Source organism: Pseudopipra pipra, chromosome 22, assembly GCF_036250125.1.
Source record: "Pseudopipra pipra isolate bDixPip1 chromosome 22, bDixPip1.hap1, whole genome shotgun sequence".
Classification (NCBI taxonomy): domain Eukaryota; kingdom Metazoa; phylum Chordata; class Aves; order Passeriformes; family Pipridae; genus Pseudopipra; species Pseudopipra pipra.
In genome coordinates, this window is record NC_087570.1 from 3,787,143 (window position 1) to 3,808,499 (window position 21,357).

Consider the following 21,357-nt stretch of genomic DNA (forward strand, 5'->3'; position numbering starts at 1 on the left):
CTTAGAAAAATCACTTCCAATATGATTCTGGGAGGCTTTTCATAAAAATGTAACTACAGTTCTGATCCCCCTGTGCATTTGGGATACATGGTTATGCTACTGGCTATAAACAGATCTGTCAGGACTTGGCTTTTAGACCTTGTTTGTGCTCAGGCCTGAGAGCATAAGGACAGTCAGTGATTGTGGCCTGGCTGCCCTGTGGGAATCCCATGAGATGGAGTGATTTGGTCGGGTATCCTTTTACTGCAGTGGGACTTTATTGAGCTATGTTTGCCTTCTACTTCAATGTCAGGGGTCTAGAGAGTAGAAGAGAAGATAAGCTATGTCCTAAATACTATAAATGCAGTTGTGGATTCTACTTTACAATATGATACTCAGGAATAAGTCCCTCTTGACTTGATATCCTTGTAGAGCAGTGCTTCTGATGGGAATGAGATACTGTGTTATCCTGTAGACACATCACTGCAGTTAACACCAAAAAAATCCCCAGTCTATGTAAATAGTTCCTTCATGTTATTAGTTGATTTCTTGCTGAAGGCAATAAGGATTCATCAGCTTAGTACAGCTTTCTGAAGAGTTCTCACATTTCATATAGCTGTGATGTCTGCCTTCCCCTTCACAAACACAGTATCCAAGGGGTATTCTTCAACAGTTCTCACGATACAATTCTTGCCTTTCACTTAAAAATCAAATATCCTGCATACCTGAGATTATTAAAATTGAAACCATATTCTATTTTTTATGAAAAACTAATCTTCACCACTTGCAGCAGTACCTTGTAATTCATGTGTGGTATATGAAATGCTGTTACTGATAGTGTTTTAGAACTCAAATGTGTAGATTTGTGTTTTGCTTTGGCCATACTATGCTCTTCATTAGTGTCATTTGCCTTGGCAGCTGAGACAAACCCTGCAGCATTTGAGCCCAGCTTCAGCCTTCCCTGGTGACCTGAACCATGAGCTCCTCATGATCTGAGCAGGAGCTGAGTTCTTGAGCATAAACAAGTGTTTATGGACATCTTTGGCTTCAGGGACCGCTCACAGCAGAGATGGTGGTGTGCAGGCTTGGAAGGAGCATGGGAAGCATTGAGAAACAGCCTGGTAGTGAGCAGGGCTGTCTTTGATCAGGTAAAGTTTCCAGGCTGGTGTTCTGCTGCAGAAAAAGAATGGGCTGATAACTGGATTCAGATCCCATTTGTTCGCACCAGACCCCAGCTGGTGACTGGTACTCGAGGTCATGTTTGACATCAGTGTGATGTAGGAGCTTACAGCAAAGACAGCAGACTGTGTGTGTATACCTCATTGTGAGGCAAAAATAACTGATTTCTGTTATGTCTTACTGAACAAAACAGATCACGTTCCTCCTAAGCTAAAACAGGAAAGAGTTGAGTAAAAATTGACACGGGTTTTTTATGGAGACAGTGAGCAGCAAAAGCTTCCCTCGCTGTATAGGAGGCAAAACTGTCAAACAGTGCTGATGCTATTTTTGAGAACTGGGACACTTGTGCTGCTACTCTGAAACATTTTCTGAGATTTGCTTTCCTAAATTAGCATTCCTCTGTACGTACAGTGCTCTAGCTCACTTCTAAAATGTTAGTCAAATGTGTAGACTGCTGATGTCTTCTGAGAATGAGGGGAGGGAACTCCAGCCCTTTGGAGGAGTCTGGGCCTTGGTAAGAGAGAAAGCAAGAGAAAGTGAACAGTTTTTTGTTCTGCCTAAATCTGATGGAAAATCAGGAATTCTGCGGGATTTTTGTTCTTGTTCTTTAAGCTTTGTTACCAATCCTGACAGAATTAGTCTTAATTTGATAGAGGGTTAATAAGCTATATTGGGAACTAATAGAGTTTCTGAATTAACATAATTAAATCCTTTTTCCTTCCTCTATCTAATAGAATTTTTAAAATTCACTGGCCCTTGATTCCTTAAACCCTATAAAGAGTTACCATTTTTAGGTGACGCTCTGTGAGCAATCCCATTGATGTCACTGAGTATGGAATAAGCCTATTACCAGAGGAAAGAATTTGAAGTAGCTTTTACCAAAACGATACCTGAATTTAAAAATAACCAACCTTTCTCTGCTTGTGAAAGTCAAACTAAAAGCATTTTTCACTCTTCATTCCTCTTCTCCAGCTTCCACAGAAAGTCATTTTCATGGAAGATAGGTAAAGGCTTCACTAATAGACCCTTTGTAGTTTAATTATCAGTAAGGTGATGAAACTACAGTCCTATCTGAAGTCACCACTATGACTCCATTAACTTTACCAGGACTGAACCCGTTCCTATTCATATATTAACAGTTAAATTGAAGTTACAAACACACTGTTGCTGCAATTGTATGAGCTGCTCTTGTTGGTTAATTTAGTTTTGGAAGCATTTTTGAGGCATTTGAAGATTTGTCAAAGTCCTTATGCTGTAAAACTTACTGCCTCCTTTTAGGTATTGTGATATCCCTCAAAATACCTGCATTTGCTGAGAATTGGCATCCATGCTTGTATTGTGATTGTGCCCCTCACTGTGATTTATAGTGGTTTTGCACAAGTTCCTCATTAGCTCCTTTAAGGAGGAAACTTTCAAACAATGCATCTCTGGCTGGACTGGTGCTACAGAGAGTTGATAGGAAGGGAGGGACCTCTGAAGAAAAAATAACTAGGTCTCCAGAAGTCCTAGAGGACCTCAAAGGTCTTCATGTGCCAAATAACAGGGTGGGTTGTTCCTCCTATCCCTATCACTTGGGCTCATAAAACAATCCTTAAGTGACTGTGCTAAACAGTGGAAGAGAGATGGAAAAATTATGTCCCTTTTACGTTTGTCAAGATGAAATATTCACTGTTACTCCACAGAATTCATTACTGTGGTTAAATCTGTGGAGAGGGAAATGGAACAGTGAAGAGAGCCCAACCATAGTTAAGACAACCTTAAAAGCACAGCTTACTTCCAGCACAAATATTTGGGAAGAGCTTTTCCATTTGTGCCTTTTTAAATGGTGTTAAACATGATGTTTGAAGCCTTTTTCCCCCTTCAGAGCTGGGACCTGTGAAGGGCCTTGAGGGGAAGGTGTGGGTGGAGCGGCTGAGGGGACTGAGAGGAGACCTCATTGCAGGTACAACTTCATTGTGAGGGGAAATGGAGGGGCAGGTGCTGATGTCTGTGGGGATCAGTGACAGGACCAGGGAGCAGCTGGAGCTGTGCCAGGGCAGGTTTAGGTTGGATTCCAGGAGAAGGTTCTTCCCCCAGAGGGTGGTCGGGCACTGCCCAGGCTCCCCAGGGTTTGGTCACAGCCCCAAGGCTCCCAGAGCTCGAGGGTTTGGACAACGCTCTGAGGGACAGGGTGGGATTGTTGGGGTGTCTGTGCAGGGCCAGGAGTTGGATTGGATGATCTCTGTGTGTCCCTTCCAGCCCGGGATGTTCTGTGCCTGTGCAGCGCGGCCGCCCTTCACCGGGACGCCCGGCCTGTCCGTCTCTAACGCGGAAAGCGCCGCGTCTAAATTTAGTCAAGCCAACGACTCCCCACCGCCTCCCGAGCGCGGCGGGCCCCGGGCCAGGCACGGCGGGGGCCAGGCACGACCTCCCCTCCGCCAGCCCCCGCACGGGGCCCGGGCAGCGCCGGGGGGCCCGCGGGGCCGCCCCCGCCGCCACGATCTCGGCCTTTTTTCGGCGGCGCTGACTCACGGCGGCCCCGCCGCACGACTCCGGCCTTTCCGTGAGTCACGCGCCGCCCCCGCCGCCGAGCGAGGGGCGGGACGGGGGGGCGGCCGCGCCGCGTACAAAGCGCCGCCGCCGCCGCCGGGTCGGGGCCGGGGCCGGCATGGAGGGAGCCGGGCTGGGCGCCACCGTGTGCGCCGCGGCCGCGGGGCTGCTGCTCTACCGCTTCGCGCGGAGGTACGGCCGGCAGGGAGGAGGAGGAGGAGGAGGAGGGTGTGGGAAGGGAAGGAGGGAATGAAGGGAGGGAGGGACATGGCGGGGTGTGCGGCCCGCGGCGGCGGGAAGGCGCCACGCGGGGCCCGGTGCCCGGCTGTGGGGACACCGCGGCTGTGGGGACACCGCGGGTGCGCCCGGCCAGGGTCTGGGTCCGTCCCCGAGGCGGGCGCTGAGGGAAAGGCCCCCCGCGTTGTCAGGGTGTGGGTGAGTGGCCGGATCTGTCCTTCCGTGTCCCCCGGAATGGCTTTTGTGTGTGCCGGGCTGAGCATCCAGGACGCGCCGCGGTGGAAGCGGTGAGTACCGCGGGTCGCTGCCCTCACGCCGCCGGGGACACGGGCTCCCGGCGATCGGGGGCTCCCCCGTTTTTTCTGAAGTGTTTGGGGCAGGGAAAGAGAAAATCCTGCTTGCTGTCGTGGTTGGCGAAGGGTGAAGGCAGGATTGCAGGACTGTAAAATAACAGCGCCCTTAGCACGGTGCTAGAACTCGGGGGGGGTGTCCGTAGAAGTCAAAATGATTGATTAGAGAGCAAAAGTCTTTGGTTACTTGGTTTCTTGATTGCACAGAACGTTCCTGACTTTAGGACAAATGAAAAGCATCAGGAGAGATGTGAGGATGCAGGGACAGAGGCTCCCAGGGGTCGGGGTCTCCCCCATTTTTTTCTGACGTGTTTGAGGCAGGGAAAGAGAAAATCCTGCTTGTTGTGCTGGTTGATGAGGGGCGAAGGCAGGATTTCCTGGGGATCAGGGCTGTGAAATCACAGCACACTTAGCATGGTGCTAGAACTTCGGGGGGATTCCATAGAAGTCAAAATTATTGATTAGGGAGCAAAATTCTTTGGTTACTTGGTTTCTTGATTGCACAGGACATTCCTGACTTTTGGACAAATTCAGACCAGTTGGAAAGCAGGCTTGAAAAGCATCAGGACAGATGTCAGGATGCAGATCGCATAAAAAGGAGCAAAGCTTTAATTTGACAGATTCTAATCTAGCCTAGCGTGACAGGAGTGCAGGGATGTATGGAATACGAGGCACTTTAGTCTTTATAGCAACAGACAGCAATCAGCTCATCTACTGAGTGCTTCTCTTGGAGAAAAGGCAGCCCCAAGGGCTCCCTGTGTTAAGGTTCACTTCAAGTTTATGCTTAGCAGTAGAAGCATATTTCTTCATTCACAATATCATGCTTAAGGTTAGCTCTAAAGCCTTTGCTGTTTGTGGAACCATATAAGTGATCAGTGGTACATTAGCCCATATACAAGACTTGGCATTTCTGTGACATATTTAGGGTAGGCAAGAAATCCTGGTGCCCTGAAGCAATCCCAGTGAAGCAGGCAGTGTTTCTTTGACCCAGTTGAGGCTAACATGCCTTTTGAGGGAGGAGATTGGATTTGTTTTGCTCAAGTTCATCAAAAGGTCTCTGGAATGGAAAGCATTTCTTCCCAAGTCCTTGAAGACTGCTGGTAAATTCTGTCAGGAGGTGACCTTGATAATTCTTTGGGGGTACGTGTTTGTGTTTCTTAGTAATGTTCTGATGTTACCAGATTTCTTACTCTGTCTCAGAAATTAATCTTCCACAGTCATCAAGGAGGACAGCTTTATAAGGGACACAGACACGATGTCAAACACAAATATGATGCTACCTTTGCTTTTTGAATCAAGGAAATAAAAGATTTGATGTACAGTGTACAGGAACTCCTTAATCCGCGTGAGTTTGGGTCAGATAGAAAAACTCTGGTATGTTTTGTGGTCTTTCTTTGAGATCACAGCCTGGCTGCCTGTTTGTTGGTTGGGGTGCTGAGTTCAGACCAGCAGCTGTAGCAACATTTCCTTGGGAAGCTTGTCACAGGTACTGCAGTGGCAAAAAGAGGCACCTTTCCTGGAGCATCCTGTCCTGGGGCCAGTGTTCTCCAGAGTGTTCAAAGTTGCTGAAGCTGCAGTTTCACAGTTCTGACAGCCCTTGAGGGGGACAAGCCCAGAGAGTGGTTACAACTGTGAGTCTGTGTCCCTGCCTAGGTCCACTGGGCACCTTATTCCCTCTTAAGAGGACACTAAGTCTGGCTTTTATGAGAGGAGAGGGTGCATTGTAACCTCTGACACTGTACTAGAAATCTGATCTTGTGGCTCAATCTTCAACCCTGTGCACAACTGGTACGTGTGAGCAGATGTGTCTGTGACAGCATTCACCTGCTGGACTTTAGATAGATGTGTTTTTCTTGCACTGGAAAATGGGCTTTAGCACTGGGTCTGCACTGACAGACCCCTTTATTGGCAGGTGATGGACATGGGCACCACCTGGAACTACCCAGGAGCTTCCCTGATGGTGAGCTGGACTGTGCCATGGCTTGATCTGTGCCTGGGACTGATCTGTGCAAATCAGCTCCTCTTCCTAGCGTGTCTTTCCTTCAGATTTGCTGGCATAGCCTTTTGTATAATTGCTTTGTAATCCAGTTGTGCCAGAATGAAGAGTGCTGCTTTAAATACTTTTAATAGAGAATTGGGTTTTTCTTCTAATCCTTGAGAGAGGATGAGGATAACCCCCTGAAGAACTGCATATCCATATTTCTTTTAAATATGGAAAACCAAACATCTTCATTTTCTGACCTAGTAGTAAAGGGAGGGAGGGGGAATAGATGTAAATATTTATAAATAAATATATAAATATTTATAGATCCAGTGTATTATTATCAGCACTTTTCAGGCAGACTGTTCTTCTGGCAATCCATTAAAAGTGTGGCCTTGAGTATGTGTATAAATGAGGAATAGTGAAGGGTGCTGGGAGTTGGAAGGAACCTAAGGTCCTCTTATGTTACACGACAGACACAAAGTAGTTGCTAAACAGTGTCAACAGGACCTGCAGAGCTGCAACCTGATTTTTGTGAGCAAAATGAAGTCGTCTGATGGCCCCTCACAAAGAAACATTTTGTGTTATATGAGGGCTGTCAGACATTTAGGTGTTGATCCCCTAAATGTGTTTACTGCGGGTATTTTCCCCTCACTGTTGTCTTAAGCAAATATCTTCTACCTGCAGAATAATTTATCGAAGCCTGGGGATTTTCTCGAGCTTGTTTGTGTGTGCAGGTTCCACACGGAGTTAGCACAGCAGGTGAGCTGGGAGTGGAATCCCCCTGTGCTGTCAGTAATTGTCACCTCTTGCTGCTCAGGTTTTCTTTTGCTGGGAGGTTCTCTGTCCCAGTGAAGCTGGTTCGAGTTAGTGCAGTGGTACATTTAAACTCCTCGGGGATGATTTGCCTCGTGTTTTGCAAGGGATTGAGCACATTGTAAGTGCTCAGTTTTGCATTGTCTGTCTCATCCCAGGGTGTGACTTCAGAAGCAGTGTGTGCTGTAGCTTATTGCCTTCAGCTGCTGCCTGAATTCAGTCAAGGTAAATATAGCTCCAAACTCATTAAATCTGTATTTGAGAGTCTTTCCAAATGCAGTACTTGTTTTTTGCTTTTTAAGTCCTGCCCAATTACTAGAAAACTAGTACCCCACCTACATGTTCTTGCCTAAAATGACCTTTTTTCCCCCTTGTTCTTCTTTTTGCATCCAGCAGATTGGAACTTGGGTTTTTTGCACCTATTTCTATGGCAACAGATCATAGGTTCACAAAAGGAAGGATTATTGCCTCTTATCCTAAATAATCCAGGACTTAGCCATTTCTTTTGCATACATTGTGAGAATGAAGGGCTGCTGTTTAATCCTCGGTAGCAGTTCCTCAGCCTCAAGAACTAGAAGTGGAATCCTGTTTGGGAAATGATGGGAAGGTCTGGAGTATACTGAGGATTTGGTCTCTTATATTAGCAAGTTCTTGGAGAGGGTCTGGCATTGATTCTTTTTTTACTGAAAATCAGTGCTTCCACCTCCTCTGTCATGTCATGGAAGACGCTGGGGGTGGGTAGGGGCTGAAGTGTGGGGTGTCTTATTTCCATGGATGCCAGAGGATGGGGAACAGCAGCATGGGGGTGGGATTGTGGCATGTTCCACAGTACCTGGGACTTGTGCAATAACCTCCCTCAGTGGGTGGAGTTCAGGCTGTACTTACTGTGAAGCCTGTGCTCGAGGAGCACTAGGATTTGTGTTTTCGTGGTTAAAGAAGCCTGCATGTTATACTTGTACCCCTGTGATGGTGAGATGAAACCAGTACCAACAGGTGTTGCTGTCCATCCTTCACATGACTGTTTTGACAAGTGGTTTTCTTGGCATTTGGACAGTGGGAGCTCATGGATAAGTCAGACTAACGACCTAGATTTGTCTGCTTTAAACTTTTTTTTTTTTGCCTGTTAGTTTCAGGAGTGGTATTTTTAACTCGCATCAGTTACTGTTTTGAGCCCCCTTGGCAGTGAAGAAAGTTGAGCAAGGAATATTCATTTTAGGAGGGGTGTGGGTGTTTGCATCTATTTTGGGGTGAGAATCTGTCACCCAAGTAGCTCCAGCTATTTTCTTTCAGCATCTGGCAGGGAATCCTCAATGCATGCTGGAGTTTCAGTGCTTCATTGCAAGCACTGTTAGTACCTAGACTGGAAGGCCAGGCATTGCCTGAGGGTTGGATATTCTATGAACCAAGTTTCAAGGCACAGTCTGTGGAAATGAGAGGGAAGAAGAATGTTAATTTTAGGCATCCAACTACAGAGGTGATGGCTGAGAGAGAGGGGAAGACCCAGCTGCCTGTTTGGTCGCAGGGTGCCAGACAACACTTCTGCAGGATTCAGAGTGTGTTTCACTATGGAATTTTGTAGCAGCAGATACCATTTCCTAGAGCAGGAAGAAGAGAAGTTGCTCTCAATTTGGGAGCATTTGGATTCCTGTTAGTTGCTTCCCAGGCCCTCCATGAGCCCCCTGCTCCATTGCTTTCTCTGCCGCTGCAGTGGAGCCACACAGATTAATGCCTTGGTGGAGCTGGGCTCGTGGCAGCTGGGTCCATCTGTCTGCATAGCTGCCATAGCCAGTCCCTGAGCAGCTGCCTTCCCTTGGAAGTGGGACTGGGGCTGGTTCTGATAAACCCAGACAGCTGGGCTGTGCTGCCTTGACCTGCCAGGGAGCTCCTTGTGGAGATTGCACCAAGTTCTGAGACAAATGCAGACCTTCTTTAGCAGACAGGCCCAGGGCTTGGGCCGCTGGAGCTCTTTGCTCAAACATCTGTCACAACCTGTGGTCACATCACAGCTGGTTGTCTGTATTGGCTGTTGTTTTAACAGGATTGCTTTAAGAAACAAGGGGCTCATGGATCAAGGTCATTAGTCTTTATCCCTTCCGTTCTCAGGGAAGACGTGTTGTTTCCTCAGTTCTTTATGTATCTAAAGCTGTGAAGAAACAGCTGTTAACAGTGCCTGAGCCTTGAGATAATGTGATAACTCTTGCCCTTGAAAAATTTTCTGTCAAAATAGATAGAACTGTAACCATGAGCCCCTTTCCTGGGTTTCTGAGCACCATCATAGGCAGCTCTTGTGGATCGTAACTTCCTTTTCCTGGGATTCTATGTATTAAACATCAACTCTACAGCACCCTTCTCATATAATAACACTGCTGATTATGAAGAGGATTTGCACCCCCAAATGTGCCCCTGGAAAACAGGGAAGTTGATAATTCAGCATGTTCATGGTATTAGTACAGAATTAATTTCTACTTTAACAACCCACCTTTTCATTGCCAAAGCGACTACTCTGAGTCGTATCACGGAATGGGAAGACTGATTGTTTTTCCAGCCCCTGTTTGAAAGCCTGTGCTTTCCTGTCCACCAGCTGAGTTCAGTGTTCGTGCCTGACACGTTTCCTCCCCCAGCAGGAAGAAGCCCACACACGTGACGGTGAACTGCTGGTTCTGCAACCAGGACACGGTGGTGCCGTACGGGAACCGCAACTGCTGGGACTGCCCCAACTGCGAGCAGTACAACGGCTTCCAGGAGGTACTGGGACGGGCTGGGAAGGTGGGACAGTGCTTTGGGAAATCCCTGCTCCTCCTCTGAGGTGATGCAGGCCCAGTGCACGGGAATGTCCAGCGGTTTGACAGCTGTGCTGAGCACTGGTGAGCTCAGCAGCCCATCACTTGATCAGCTTTGAGAAGGAATCTGCTGTACTGGGGTGTGCTGGCTGTGATAATGAAGACAAATTTTCCTCCCTTTCTTTAAAGGGCAAAAGCAGCCTTGACATATCTCTTAAGAATATTTTTTTAAGTATATGAAACAGTGTAAAAATCCCTGTGCTAGGTGTGATAAAAAGGCTTTAATATAAACATTGCATGCAATTCCACCATTCTGGGTGATTTCTGCTCCTTTCTACTGGACGAGGAGGATGGAAGAATAAAACCTCTGGTTTTTAATGATGCAATCAGATTGTCTTTATTAATAGCCAACAACAGTAAAAGAGTTTAAAATCATGTCAGAATAGATTTTAGGTGTCGGCACTATATTAAACTATTAGCAATATTGATTAAATATTAATTAAATTATTAATAATTTAATATTATCAACAATAAACATAGCAAATAATATATAAAATATTAACAGTAATTAGAAATATATTAAAATATTATTATTCTCCGGGTTTGTATTCTGTTAAATAGCAAAACCTGTCTTAAGCCAGAATCCAGCACAACCTGCAATAGGTGTGTGGAACAGTGGAGGTGGGCAGAAGATTTGAAGCATTTTGTCTCTTTTTTTTTTTTCTTATTTACTTTGTTACATAGGTGAATGCATGTAGAGCTCCTGACAGAGCTTAGGGAATCTTATTGCCAACCCAGTTTTGATTTTATGATCATTAGATCTGCTTCCCCTCCTGCTTTTTTGTCAGAATGGAGACTACAACAAGCCCATCCCTGCCCAGTACATGGAGCACCTTAACCACGTTGTGTCGGGCGGCACAACTTTCTGTGATCCCACCAAACCACAGCAGTGGGTGAGCAGCCAAATTCTGCTCTGCAAGAAGTGCAACAACCATCAAACCATGAAAATCAAACAGCTGGCTTCATTCTCACCGAGGGAGGAGGTGAGTGTTTGACCGAGGCGTTCCCGTGCGTGGCTCTGCTATTCCTGCTCGGTTTAATTCATCCTGCAGCCTTGTAAGCAGGAGAGAGAGCAGTTTTTCAGTGTACTGTGGAATGATGCTCCAATAGTCTTCAGAAGCATTATGTGGCACTCCAGTGCAGAGAAGGTTACTGATTAGTGTTGCAAATTTACCTAATTCTATTCCAAAGCTGGAATGTAATGCCCTGTTCTAGATGAGCACTGGGAGTTGAAGCTCGAGCCCAAAACATTGCTGAGATCAGCTTACAGCTCCAGTGCTTCCCATGGCCAAGCTTCCAGGATTTGGCAGGCACAGCTGCCCGCTGGATACCTTGAAACCTTAACAGATTCTGTTTTTCCTGGGGCCCTGCCTGTGCTGCTCTGCATTATTAGTGCAGTGGGAGAGGAATCCTGTGCAGCCACATAATTTCCCTGGTCAGGCATCTGTGCCTAGGAGGGCAAAGGGAATTTTACAGTTACAGCAACAGGATTTCCTGCTGAGCAACTTCTTGGCTTTCCCTTTACTTAATATGCATGGAGGATGGGATAATGGGGTTTTTCCTTCACAGTTTTATGCCTCCCCAGCGTTTCACACAGAGAATTTAGTGCTGCACTCCTTAGCTTTCCACCATTGTCAACAAGCCTTGGGGTTAGACTGTGCTGTAGTGGGATGTGTTCATCCTCTGGTTTTACCTAATCCAGTCTGCTTTGTGTAATTGTAATGAGTTTGATCAGGATGACTCCCAGAGAACAGATTTAAATTTGATCATGCTTAATGAGAGTATCTTCAGCTGGTGCCCTTTTCTCAGCTTCATTTCTAGTCCCTGCCTCTTGCCAGACCTGTGCAGTTCCTCAAAGCACTGCCTCTGGCCACTTTTTAGGCATTCAGTGACCTGCAATGTCTGTGCCAGCTGAGAAACACAGGACTGTGTTATCCAGCATGGTTGGATAAGTGTGTCAGTGGCAGCAGTGGCCTCTTGCAGCATTGCTGGCCTGTTCCAGTGAGGGATGACCCTGCTGCTCCTGGTCTCTGCCATGGGATTCCTTCTTGGTTCCAAAAGATGGAGCCTATGGAACTGCTGGAGCAAACTCTTGGGCAGCCTCAATGCACCATCCTGCTTCCAAAGAAGCTGCATGCTTTCAGCTGACACTTTTGGTACAGGGATCTTGGAGTTAGAAGAGCCCTAGGAGCTTCTGTGATAAGTGATGTGTCTGCTGAAGTGACACTGAAAAACTTACCTACTGACTGTTTTTACCAGTGTTATTAATGATTTGTGGAGCTCATCTCCCAAACAGGGACAGCCTTCAAGTTTGAGGCTGATTTTTGAAAGGAACTTATCTCTTTCTCCAGCACAGTGGAGTGAAGGGGCAACAGGTATTTTGTGTCCCCTCATTTGAGGAGGGGAAGAGCAGTTTTAGTTTCTTGTCTCACCTCCTGTGTTGAGTTCATAAGGTCTCAACAAAGACGGCAAAATAGGGCCACAGAAATTCAGCATCCTGGAATTGGGCCACAGCAGCCTTCTGCAAGGCTTTTTTCATCTCTTCTGGGACATGGAGGCTGGGTCAGCTGTATGTGAGGCTGGTTGCATGCGTGGCCTCCAGCTTGGTTCCTCTGGGGGCTGTTCCGTGACCGGAGTCACGCTTTGTCCGCCTGTCAGGAGCAAATATGATAACAGGTGAGGGACCTGCAGTGCTCACCTACGTTTCCTCTCCTGTTCTCTCACCAGGGCAAGTATGATGAGGAGATTGAGGTGTACAAGCACCACCTGGAGCAGACCTACAAGCTGTGCCGCCCGTGCCAGGCTGCTGTGGAGTATTACATCAAACACCAGAACCGGCAGCTCCGCGCGCTGCTGCTCAGCCACCACTTCAAACGCCGCGAGACAGACAAGGCCTACGCCCAGGTGAGGGGGCTCAGGAGGAAATGCAGGGAACTTGATCCCACTGCACCTGGGTTTGCTGCTGGGAAAGGGAGGCAGCAGCCTTGGGGCTCCCTAAACCTGGGAGCTGCTTCTGTCCCAGCAGTTTAGAAGAGTACAGCGTACACAGATGCTCCTGATGTTAGTTTGAGGTTTTCCTCCTGCTGGTGTCATTCAGGGCAGTTGCCAGAAGGCAAGTCTAATGTAATAATAACAGAGTGGAAGGAAAATTATGGGACAGGCAGAGAAGGGGAGGTAGGGAAGGCAATTTATGGCTGCAGTGCAAGAAACTAGAGTACAAGGGGAAAAAATTAAAAAAGAACGATGGGAAGTAAATTATGACATTCTCCCTGCCTGACCTTGGCTTCTGCTCATAGCTCTGCAACTGCTCCCTGCTAGTCTACAACATCCCATATGGTGTCAGCCCAGTACAGAGACTTAGAAGGACCTGAGCAAAACAGTCCAGTAAACCATACAGTCTGGAAGTGTTTCTTAAAGCACCATTTCAAAACCTTACTGCAGTTCCTTCAGGCTTCTGACAAGGTGTTTCTCCCTTCTTCTGCAGAATTTATGTTCATCCTCCTCCTCTGCTTCCATAACCACACCAGCTCAGGTGATACTCCTGCGCTTCCTGGCCTTCCTCAGCTGCGCGTTCCTGGTTCTGATGGCCTTGTACGGGTCAGGCAACCCCTTCTCCCTCAGCACAGCAGTCCCTGCTCCCGTTCCCTCTGGCCCAGCATCCCTTCAGAACAGGACTGGCTCAGCCTCCCATGCAGACGTGGGCAATGACACCTGGGTGAGGGTGGCAGGATGGAGGGAGCTGCTCCAGCTGCTCCCGGAGCACGTGGTGGAGAACCTGAGCGCCGTGTGGGCTTACGGGAAGAATCACCAGATGGCCGTGGCTGTGCTGGGGCTGTTCACCTGCCTGCTGGCCATGTTCCTGGCTGGGAGGATCAGGTGAGTGTGCACTTGGCTCCTGGTTCACCCCAAGGAAAACTATGTTATATTGGAGGTCTTTGGTCCAGTCTTGACTCGGTGATCCAGGGATAAACATCTGCCAGAATGGCACACATAGCACTGGGTGGCACAGCTCTTTGCCAGCAGGCTGGGTGGAGACAGCAGAGCTTGCTTTGGATCTGTGCCTTGGTTCATTCAATTTAAGCTTGAATTACTGTGAATGAAGAGTTCCCTGTGCAGCTCTGGTAGAAAATGGAGCTGATCTACTCAGGTTCTTACACAGCAGTGGGCAGGGCTGCACCTAGTCAGAGGCAGTACATAACCTGCTCAATCCATACCCTTCCCTCCTCTTCCCCACCTTCCCTCTCCTTCCTCAGCACCGAGGGAGTTGGCTGGTGTTCAAACTCTTGTTTTGGTTTTTCACAGACTCCGGAGAATCGACGCGTTTGCCTCGGTGCTGTGGTTCGTGGTGATGAGCCTGCACGTGGCTGAGAGGTACCTGAAGATGGAAACCCCCAGCTGGCTGGACACGGCCAAGTTTGGCACCACGTCCCTGTGCTGCCTGGTGGGATTCACCGCAGCCGTGGCCACGCGGAAGTCGACGGGCCAGCGGAGATACCGGCCCCGAAGGTCAGAGCCAGAGCAGTGACCCTGGGGGAAGGAGCAAAAAAAGCCTTGTGAACTCTTTGCGACTGGTGCTTCTCTCTCCTCTTTTTATTTTCCCTTCCTCTGTTTCCTTGTTTGTTTGGTTTTTTTAATCAGATAAGCAGTGAAGATCTCTTCTTCCTTTTTATATATATCTATATATATATATTTTTTAATTTTTTTCCCATCCTTGCTTACCACTGTGCTAGCTGCTTGGAGCACTTCCACTGCTAGCCATGGAAGCCTCTCCTGCTGCCTCCATTCTCCCTTTCTCCTGCATCCTACATCAGCAGTGCAAATATCCAGCTTCCCCAAAGCCAGTTCTTCCAGCAGCTGCCCCACAAACTGCTCCATGAATGCAGCCTCCTCCCCCTTCTGCTCCTCCAGCCAAAGAGATTCTGGCTCCTCCTGTCCTCCCAGTTCTTCTCACTGCCTCTCCATCCTTAGCCACTCACAGAGGAACCCTCTGCCTTGATCCACCATGGGGCCCAGGCCACCTTCACTTTTCTAATGGTGCTGGTCATTTTAACTTGGAACTGATGGGAACTTGCCTCTGGATTTGGAGCCCTTGTAACGTGTGCTGTGGTAACGCCCAGGCATGCGAGGAGGGGACCACACGTAGCCCATAACCTGGTTCTTCTTGCCTTCCACAATGTAGCATCACTTACCTGCATGTTCTCTAGCTCTGCCCTTCTCCTGACTCCTGTTTTATATGGAGAAGTGTCCTTAAGTGCTGTTGACTGGAACTCCAATAATTTATTCAAAAGGGTGCTTTACAAGATCATGTAGCTCAGGGTGTCTGATTTAATACCTGAAAGTATTCAGCTGGTTGAGGCTAAATTTTCAGATCTACCAGTGGCTGTTGCTTTCAATGCCAGTTTTCTTTGGGTTTGTTACCCACCCACCCACTCCCTGAGGAACATCTGTGTACAAGCACAAGTGGATAAAAATGCACGTGTTCCTTCACTCCTATAGAAGAAATATGTGATAACAACCTCATGCTGTGATACATGGTCAGCTGGCAGTGTTCATCACTACTTACTCAGGCAGTGTTTATTGCTGAGAACACAGATAGGAAGGATGTGCCAAAGGAAGGGGTGGGAACTCTGCTGTGGGACTGCATGGCAACAGAGATGGATTTTTGGGGTTACTTGGAAGGGTTCTCTTTTGAAGTCTGGCATCAGTGCTGATGCTGTTGAAAAAAAGGGGTCTGGAAATTGTGATTTGGAGCTGAGTGCCTGGCAGTCCTCTGCTGAAAGCTGGGGTAACTGGGTGTTACTGTGTGGGGAGGGAGGAAGGAGCTTCCAGCTGCTTGGGTTTTTGTGGGATTGGCTTGTTGGGGCCTCTTAGGATCAGCAGTCTGAATATCCTGCACTGTCGTTGGCAAGGCACTCCACTGAGTTTCTCTGATGGATTTGGGTCTTCCAAGAGGAAATAGCACTGTTACAGAAGATCTGCTATTTTCTTCTGTTCCAAATAGCACAGTGGAACTTGCCACACTAACAGTCTGATATAAATTAATTGGATGTCGTGATCTTCCAGTGTATAAACTCTAAAATAATCAGAGTGGAGCTCTCACTGTGAAGTATCTGCAACTCCTGCTGAAACATTCAGACACTACTGGGTGCTGCAGATGCTGGTGAAACCAGAGAAGCTTTTTTTAAAGGAAACAAAAGCTTTCATTGCTTTTCTTAGTTACTGCTCTTCCAACCTGTGATCGTTGTGAAAGCACAAAGTGACACTGTGAGGTTCTTTAACAGTAAGCCAGGCTGAGTGTGCCCTGGGAAGGTGCAGCTCCTGGCTGAAGGACTGTGTGCCTGTAACTTAGCAAGGGAAGGGGCCTTCCCTTCTGGGCTCTCCTTTGGAATGTTTTTTCCAGTGCCTTCAGACAAATATCCATCCCCAAGCTCACAGAACACCTGTTTCCATTCTGGTGCTTGTGAATGATGGTGCTCTGAGGGTTGTTTACTTATTTACCCACTAAAGGAACCCAGCACCTGCAAAGTCTGGTTCCATCTTCCACCTTCCCATCACTTACCAATCCTGACCCAAAATGCTTGTCTTCCAGCTCACAGGTTGCTTCTTATTCCAGTCTCAGACTTTCAAAATGATGATAATAATAACTATTTTGTCCCATTTTCTGCAGGGGCACTTGAGTGAATTTAGAGAGTTGTTTCAAAGTAAATACTACAGGAAGCCACGTGACAAAGCAGGGGGAAAAAGCCAGCAGAAGTGTGCTGGGTCAGACTTTCACAATCCCTCTGGTGCCTCTTTCCTACTCTCCCTTAGGAGATTTAATAGGAAACATTCCTTAAAAATCCAGTCTTTTTTCTCTGTACCTATCAACCTGTTGGAGCAGGAAGCAGTGTTAGGACAGGAAGTAATAAGCTCATGAAAGGATGGGAAATGGCAAAGGATAAAAGCCCTAAAAAAAGCCAAAAAGGGGGACAATTTGTGTGCTATCAACTGTTTACTCAGCACTCCTTTCAATGCAGTGATCCCTGGAAAACTCCTCACTGCAGCAGCCCTTCCAACACCACTGTTCTGCAGCCCATCTGCTGTTCAAAGTGGGGTGGGCAAAGCCACCTGATGAGATGGGCACTGGCACCAAATCCAGTGCCAGCTCTGCCATCCTCTGAAAAAGCTGCACAGAAAACCCAGGACACCCTGAGCTGTCATGGCCATTAAGTGAAATAAAGACACCAGACTTCTTTTTCCTTCCTCCCTTTTTCCCGCTTCGGGACTTCAAAATTTTCCTCCTAGAGTTAAATGTAGGAAAAGACTGATGTTCCTATTGAGCTGTGATTGTCTTCTGCACTTACTGCACAAGTTGGAAGTTCCTCTTGCTGCTCTCCTGTGAGGTGTGTCCCAGTGATGGGAGAAACCTCATGTTTGAAGGATATATTGAGGCTGCTGGCAGGAGGAGGGGCGTGGGGATGGCCATGGCAGTGTCATGCCTGATTTCTATCAGCAATTATCCCTTTTTTAATAAGAATGAAATTAATCTGCCCAAATTTTCTTGCCCAGTAGCGAGGAATCTCTCAGTGGCAGCTTCTAAAGATGCTTGGCAGCCTCTTAGAATGCTTTGCTTCCAGGAGCTGAAAGTCAAGGCTCTGTTAAACTTCTCTGTGCCCTGTTTCACGTGCCCTCCTGTCTCCTGTTTTCCTCCCATCTCTTTAGGAGCACTTTGGGTTTTCTCCTTTAATTTAAACTTGCCACATCTTTGAGCCCCCTGAGGTCAGGCACCTTTTATGATATTTTCCTCTTCAGTGTTACGTTGTTTGACCATCCCTGTTCTTTTCTCTTATTCTCTTGTCTTTTTCCCTGTGCAGTGCTGGGATGGGATGGGGAGGATGCAGCTAAATATTGGGAACAGGCAGTTGGCAGAACTGTGGGAAGGGGTGGGATTTACACTGTGAAGCCTGAATAGTCCTATTAAGGAATATATTTAGCTCTGTTTGCACAGCAAGTGCAGACCTACACTGAGTTTAAAATCTTTTAATCTGGGAGATATGTTAACTGCAATTTAATACAAGCAAGAAATCCATTTGTCTTCGCTTTATGCAGATTAATACCAGTGAAGTATATTTACAAGTTGCACTAATTTATATGTCAGAACATCAGAAAGCTACTTTGTTTTGTGGCCAAGCTGTACAACTGATCTCTGTGGTGCTTTGTTCATGATTTACTGAAGAACTTTTGGACTTGTAATTGGAAACATTTCGTGGGTGAAACAAAATAACACGTGTTGAAGTGGGGTTCAGTTTTAATGCCAAAGAAGCTTATGTCTGTACTCAGGTGTCAGCTTATTTCCCCCCCTTCTTCGTGCCTCAGCTTGTCTGTGCTGCTGCTTCTCAAAACACCAGAAAACCTCAGAGCCTCAAAACCAAACTTGCAGCAGTTGAATTTTTGGTCCTTTAGAGACTCTGATGCTGATGAGTCTCCTCTCTTTCTGCTTCTCTCACATGGTTGGTCTCTCATGCTTTTGCTGATGGATCTTTTAGGGGAAAGGGAAGAAAGGAGGAGAAGGGTGGGATTTTCCAGAGGTGTTCTGATTTATAAACTGTAGCATTCAAGTAGTACCAGTTGTGTCTCAGACAACAAGGCCTGTAGAAGATCAGTTGTGAGTTTGCAGTATTTTACTCTGGACTGTTCCTGGGGAAAAAACAATTAGGTAAATCACTACTGCCTTTACTGAGCCTGTTCTTGCCATACCTGATTTAATGCCAAATAGACTGTTGTAGACACTGCCATGCTGTAGGTTCTGAATGGAAGGTGCTTTGCATTTTTCACCTGAGGTTCAATTAGGATGTAGCTCAGCAGTTGGATATATCACCTGACTGCATGATTGCTTCTCCCACAGTGGATCCAGCAGAAGGAAATGTGTGCTCCCAGCTCAGTTATTGTGGTGCAAGTCCATGCCCTGAGCACAATCCTCCCGTCCCTGTGCAGCTGAGGTGCTATTTTGTGTGACACACACACGGGAACACATTTCCTCCTGCTGGGTGGGACAAGAGCTAACAAAGGGCTGGTAGCTAATGATCACAGCTGGCACAAAAGCACCCAGGACCACTTGGTCAGTGCTTTGAGCTCCTTGTTTTCCATTAGCTGGACTCTTTATTTCAGGCCAGAGAGGAACACTGTGGTAACCTGTGGTTACGAGATGCAGCTTTGAAGCCTGAGGGTTCTCCCAGCCATGCAGGCCAGAGCATGCAAACATTTTAACAGTATTAGAGGGGTTTAGCCCAAAAGCCCCTAATTCAAGGTGCTGCTCTTTCACACTGGCCATATGCTGGTGTCTGGACCAGAGGATGGTACAGCAGAATGGAGCTGAGGGTTGTGTGTCACTTGAAATCAGATCTGCTCCATGCCCAAGTGCCTGACTCTGGCTCTCGGTGGTCATGGCTCATCTCCAACTCAAAATCTTGTGCCCTGCCCAGCAGAGCCAGATTTATAAAGGGGCTGATGTGGGTTCTTTAAGTGCCTTTCCCTGGACAAGATCTGTGACAACACTGTGTTGCTTTGCTTCAGTGGAAGCGCTGAGGCTGCAGCGTGGGACAGCAGTGCCTGTGTGTGTGTCAGGCCAGTGCTTCTGTCCCCCATCTGCCCCCAGTGAGTGTGACAGGGCATAAGAGGACACTTGGGCTGCACTCTTAAATTTCTGAGCAGCTCTGCAGTCTCTAAGGGGGTTGAGGGAGAACCCAGAACTAGCAGCCAAATCAGCACCTCTGCTGCTGCTACTTCTGAAGCCCTCACTGACATCAGTGCATGCAAACTGACGCCTTTGTAGCCCTTTACCCTTCAAAATACACTATATTTATATCCCATTTTTTCTATTAACTCCTTCTTTCCTGCACCTGTGCTGTGCATGCCCTAGTGAGCTGAGCTGGGGTGTGGCAAAGGGTGAGGACATGAGGGGAAGATAAAAACGGTGTAGTGGCGTTTGATTTTGGCTTGGTGAATATTCTTCAAGTACTCTGAAATTATGTGAAGCTTATAATCATGCTTAGATACTCTAGGAACTATGTATTGATGTACTGTGGACAAAGTATTTATGCTCTTATAAAAATTAATATAATTCATAGCCAGATGGTTGCTCCAGACTGACTCCACTCCTGAAAGCAGGGAGCTGTATTGTGTGGCTTTGCTTTGATTTTTAAAGAGATGCTTTTGAAAATGCATGCTGTCACATATAACCTGCCAGGTCATTCCAAGTGTGCTGTCACCTGTGAGTACACTTGGGGCCACTTTGAGCCGTGGCAGATGCTCTCCTGTGAGAGGGACAGTACTCAGTCCTGAAGTCATCCCCTGTAAAGCCTCATCTGGGAGCAGAGGGGTCAAGTGCACAGGCAGGAAGAGGTTCCCTGGACATTTTTGTCATGCCAGCAAGTCTGGATTCATGTAGACACAGGACCTTTGTGCCTAGGAGGGAAGGCAAAATTGATGCCAAACATCTGTGCTCTAGAAGGTGTTAGTGCAGGACCTGGCAGCTGGAGCATTTTCAGCTCCAATTCAACCCTCCTTTTTCATCCAAAGCAGGACAACATGTAGGAGAGAAGAATTCCTACTCTTGGCAGCTTAAGTTTCTAGCTCTCTTAAATCACATATCAAAATATTAATGTGTCTGAGACCTGTGCCCTTTTTAATCATTATTCTCCCTTCTCCCTGTGCCTGTTTTTTTATTCATATATTGCTCTTCACTCCTGATTCTTGACTGTAGGCACAGGTTGTGGCCCTGGCTGATGAGATGGAGCAGAGCAGAGCAGTGCCTGGTCAGGGCACAGCAATGTGGGGTAACAGGGAGCTGTTCTGCACCCACAGTGCCTGGGAACAGGGTGCAGTTGTACCTGGAGAACTCACAGCTCAGTTGTGATGGCACATTAAGTCCAGAGTTAACATTTTATCCCCTGACTGCCCCTGGCAGGTGAACCTGGGCAAACACCACGAGCTGCCTGCCTGTGACTGCATCTTACCTTCCTCCTTCATGGACTGAATTCCCTGGCACAGGAGTGGGTCCATCCAGCCCTGTAGTCTGACCTGCCCCATGCCCTCCCATGTCTCTCTCTGTCCCAGGATGCAGCATCTCTGGTTAAAATGTGAATTAAATAGGCACACACATAGGTGGTGTCTTTGGATAAGAGGGAGGTGTTGGGACAGAGGAGGGGAGGCTCTGCTGGCAGGAGGTGTCTCTTCAGGACCGTGTACAGTCCCATACTGTGTAATACTCTTATTTAACCTTCTATTTATTTATTTTTAAAGTATCCGTGTAGCAGAGTTGTGCCCAACTGTCTAGTAACGCTGTGATCATTGTAAACACTAATTAAGATGCCCAATTTTTGATGTTCACAATATCAAGTTCTGAAATAAACGGCTTCCGGGCCCTGACTATTTCCACAAACTGTCTGACTCCAGAGCCTTTTTGTTA

General features: G+C 47.3%; 1 protein-coding gene across 4 annotated transcripts in view; it reads left to right on the forward strand.

Annotated features, from left to right (window-relative positions):
- Positions 1-3,728: 3,728 nt before the first annotated feature.
- Positions 3,729-21,357, forward strand: part of TMEM201 (transmembrane protein 201) — a 29,062-nt gene continuing 11,433 nt past the window's right edge. The window contains exons 1-6 of one of the 4 annotated variants that reach the window (XM_064678510.1): positions 3,729-3,879; positions 9,693-9,816; positions 10,700-10,894; positions 12,639-12,815; positions 13,396-13,787; positions 14,214-14,417. In XM_064678510.1, coding sequence (XP_064534580.1) covers positions 3,806-3,879; positions 9,693-9,816; positions 10,700-10,894; positions 12,639-12,815; positions 13,396-13,787; positions 14,214-14,417 — 1,166 coding nt within the window. In that variant the 5' untranslated portion in view covers positions 3,729-3,805. Of the gene's footprint in view, positions 3,880-4,054; positions 4,212-9,692; positions 9,817-10,699; positions 10,895-12,638; positions 12,816-13,395; positions 13,788-14,213; positions 14,418-21,357 lie in introns of those variants that run through there. The other 3 variants (XM_064678512.1, XM_064678513.1, XM_064678514.1) reach the window with 3 other exon arrangements.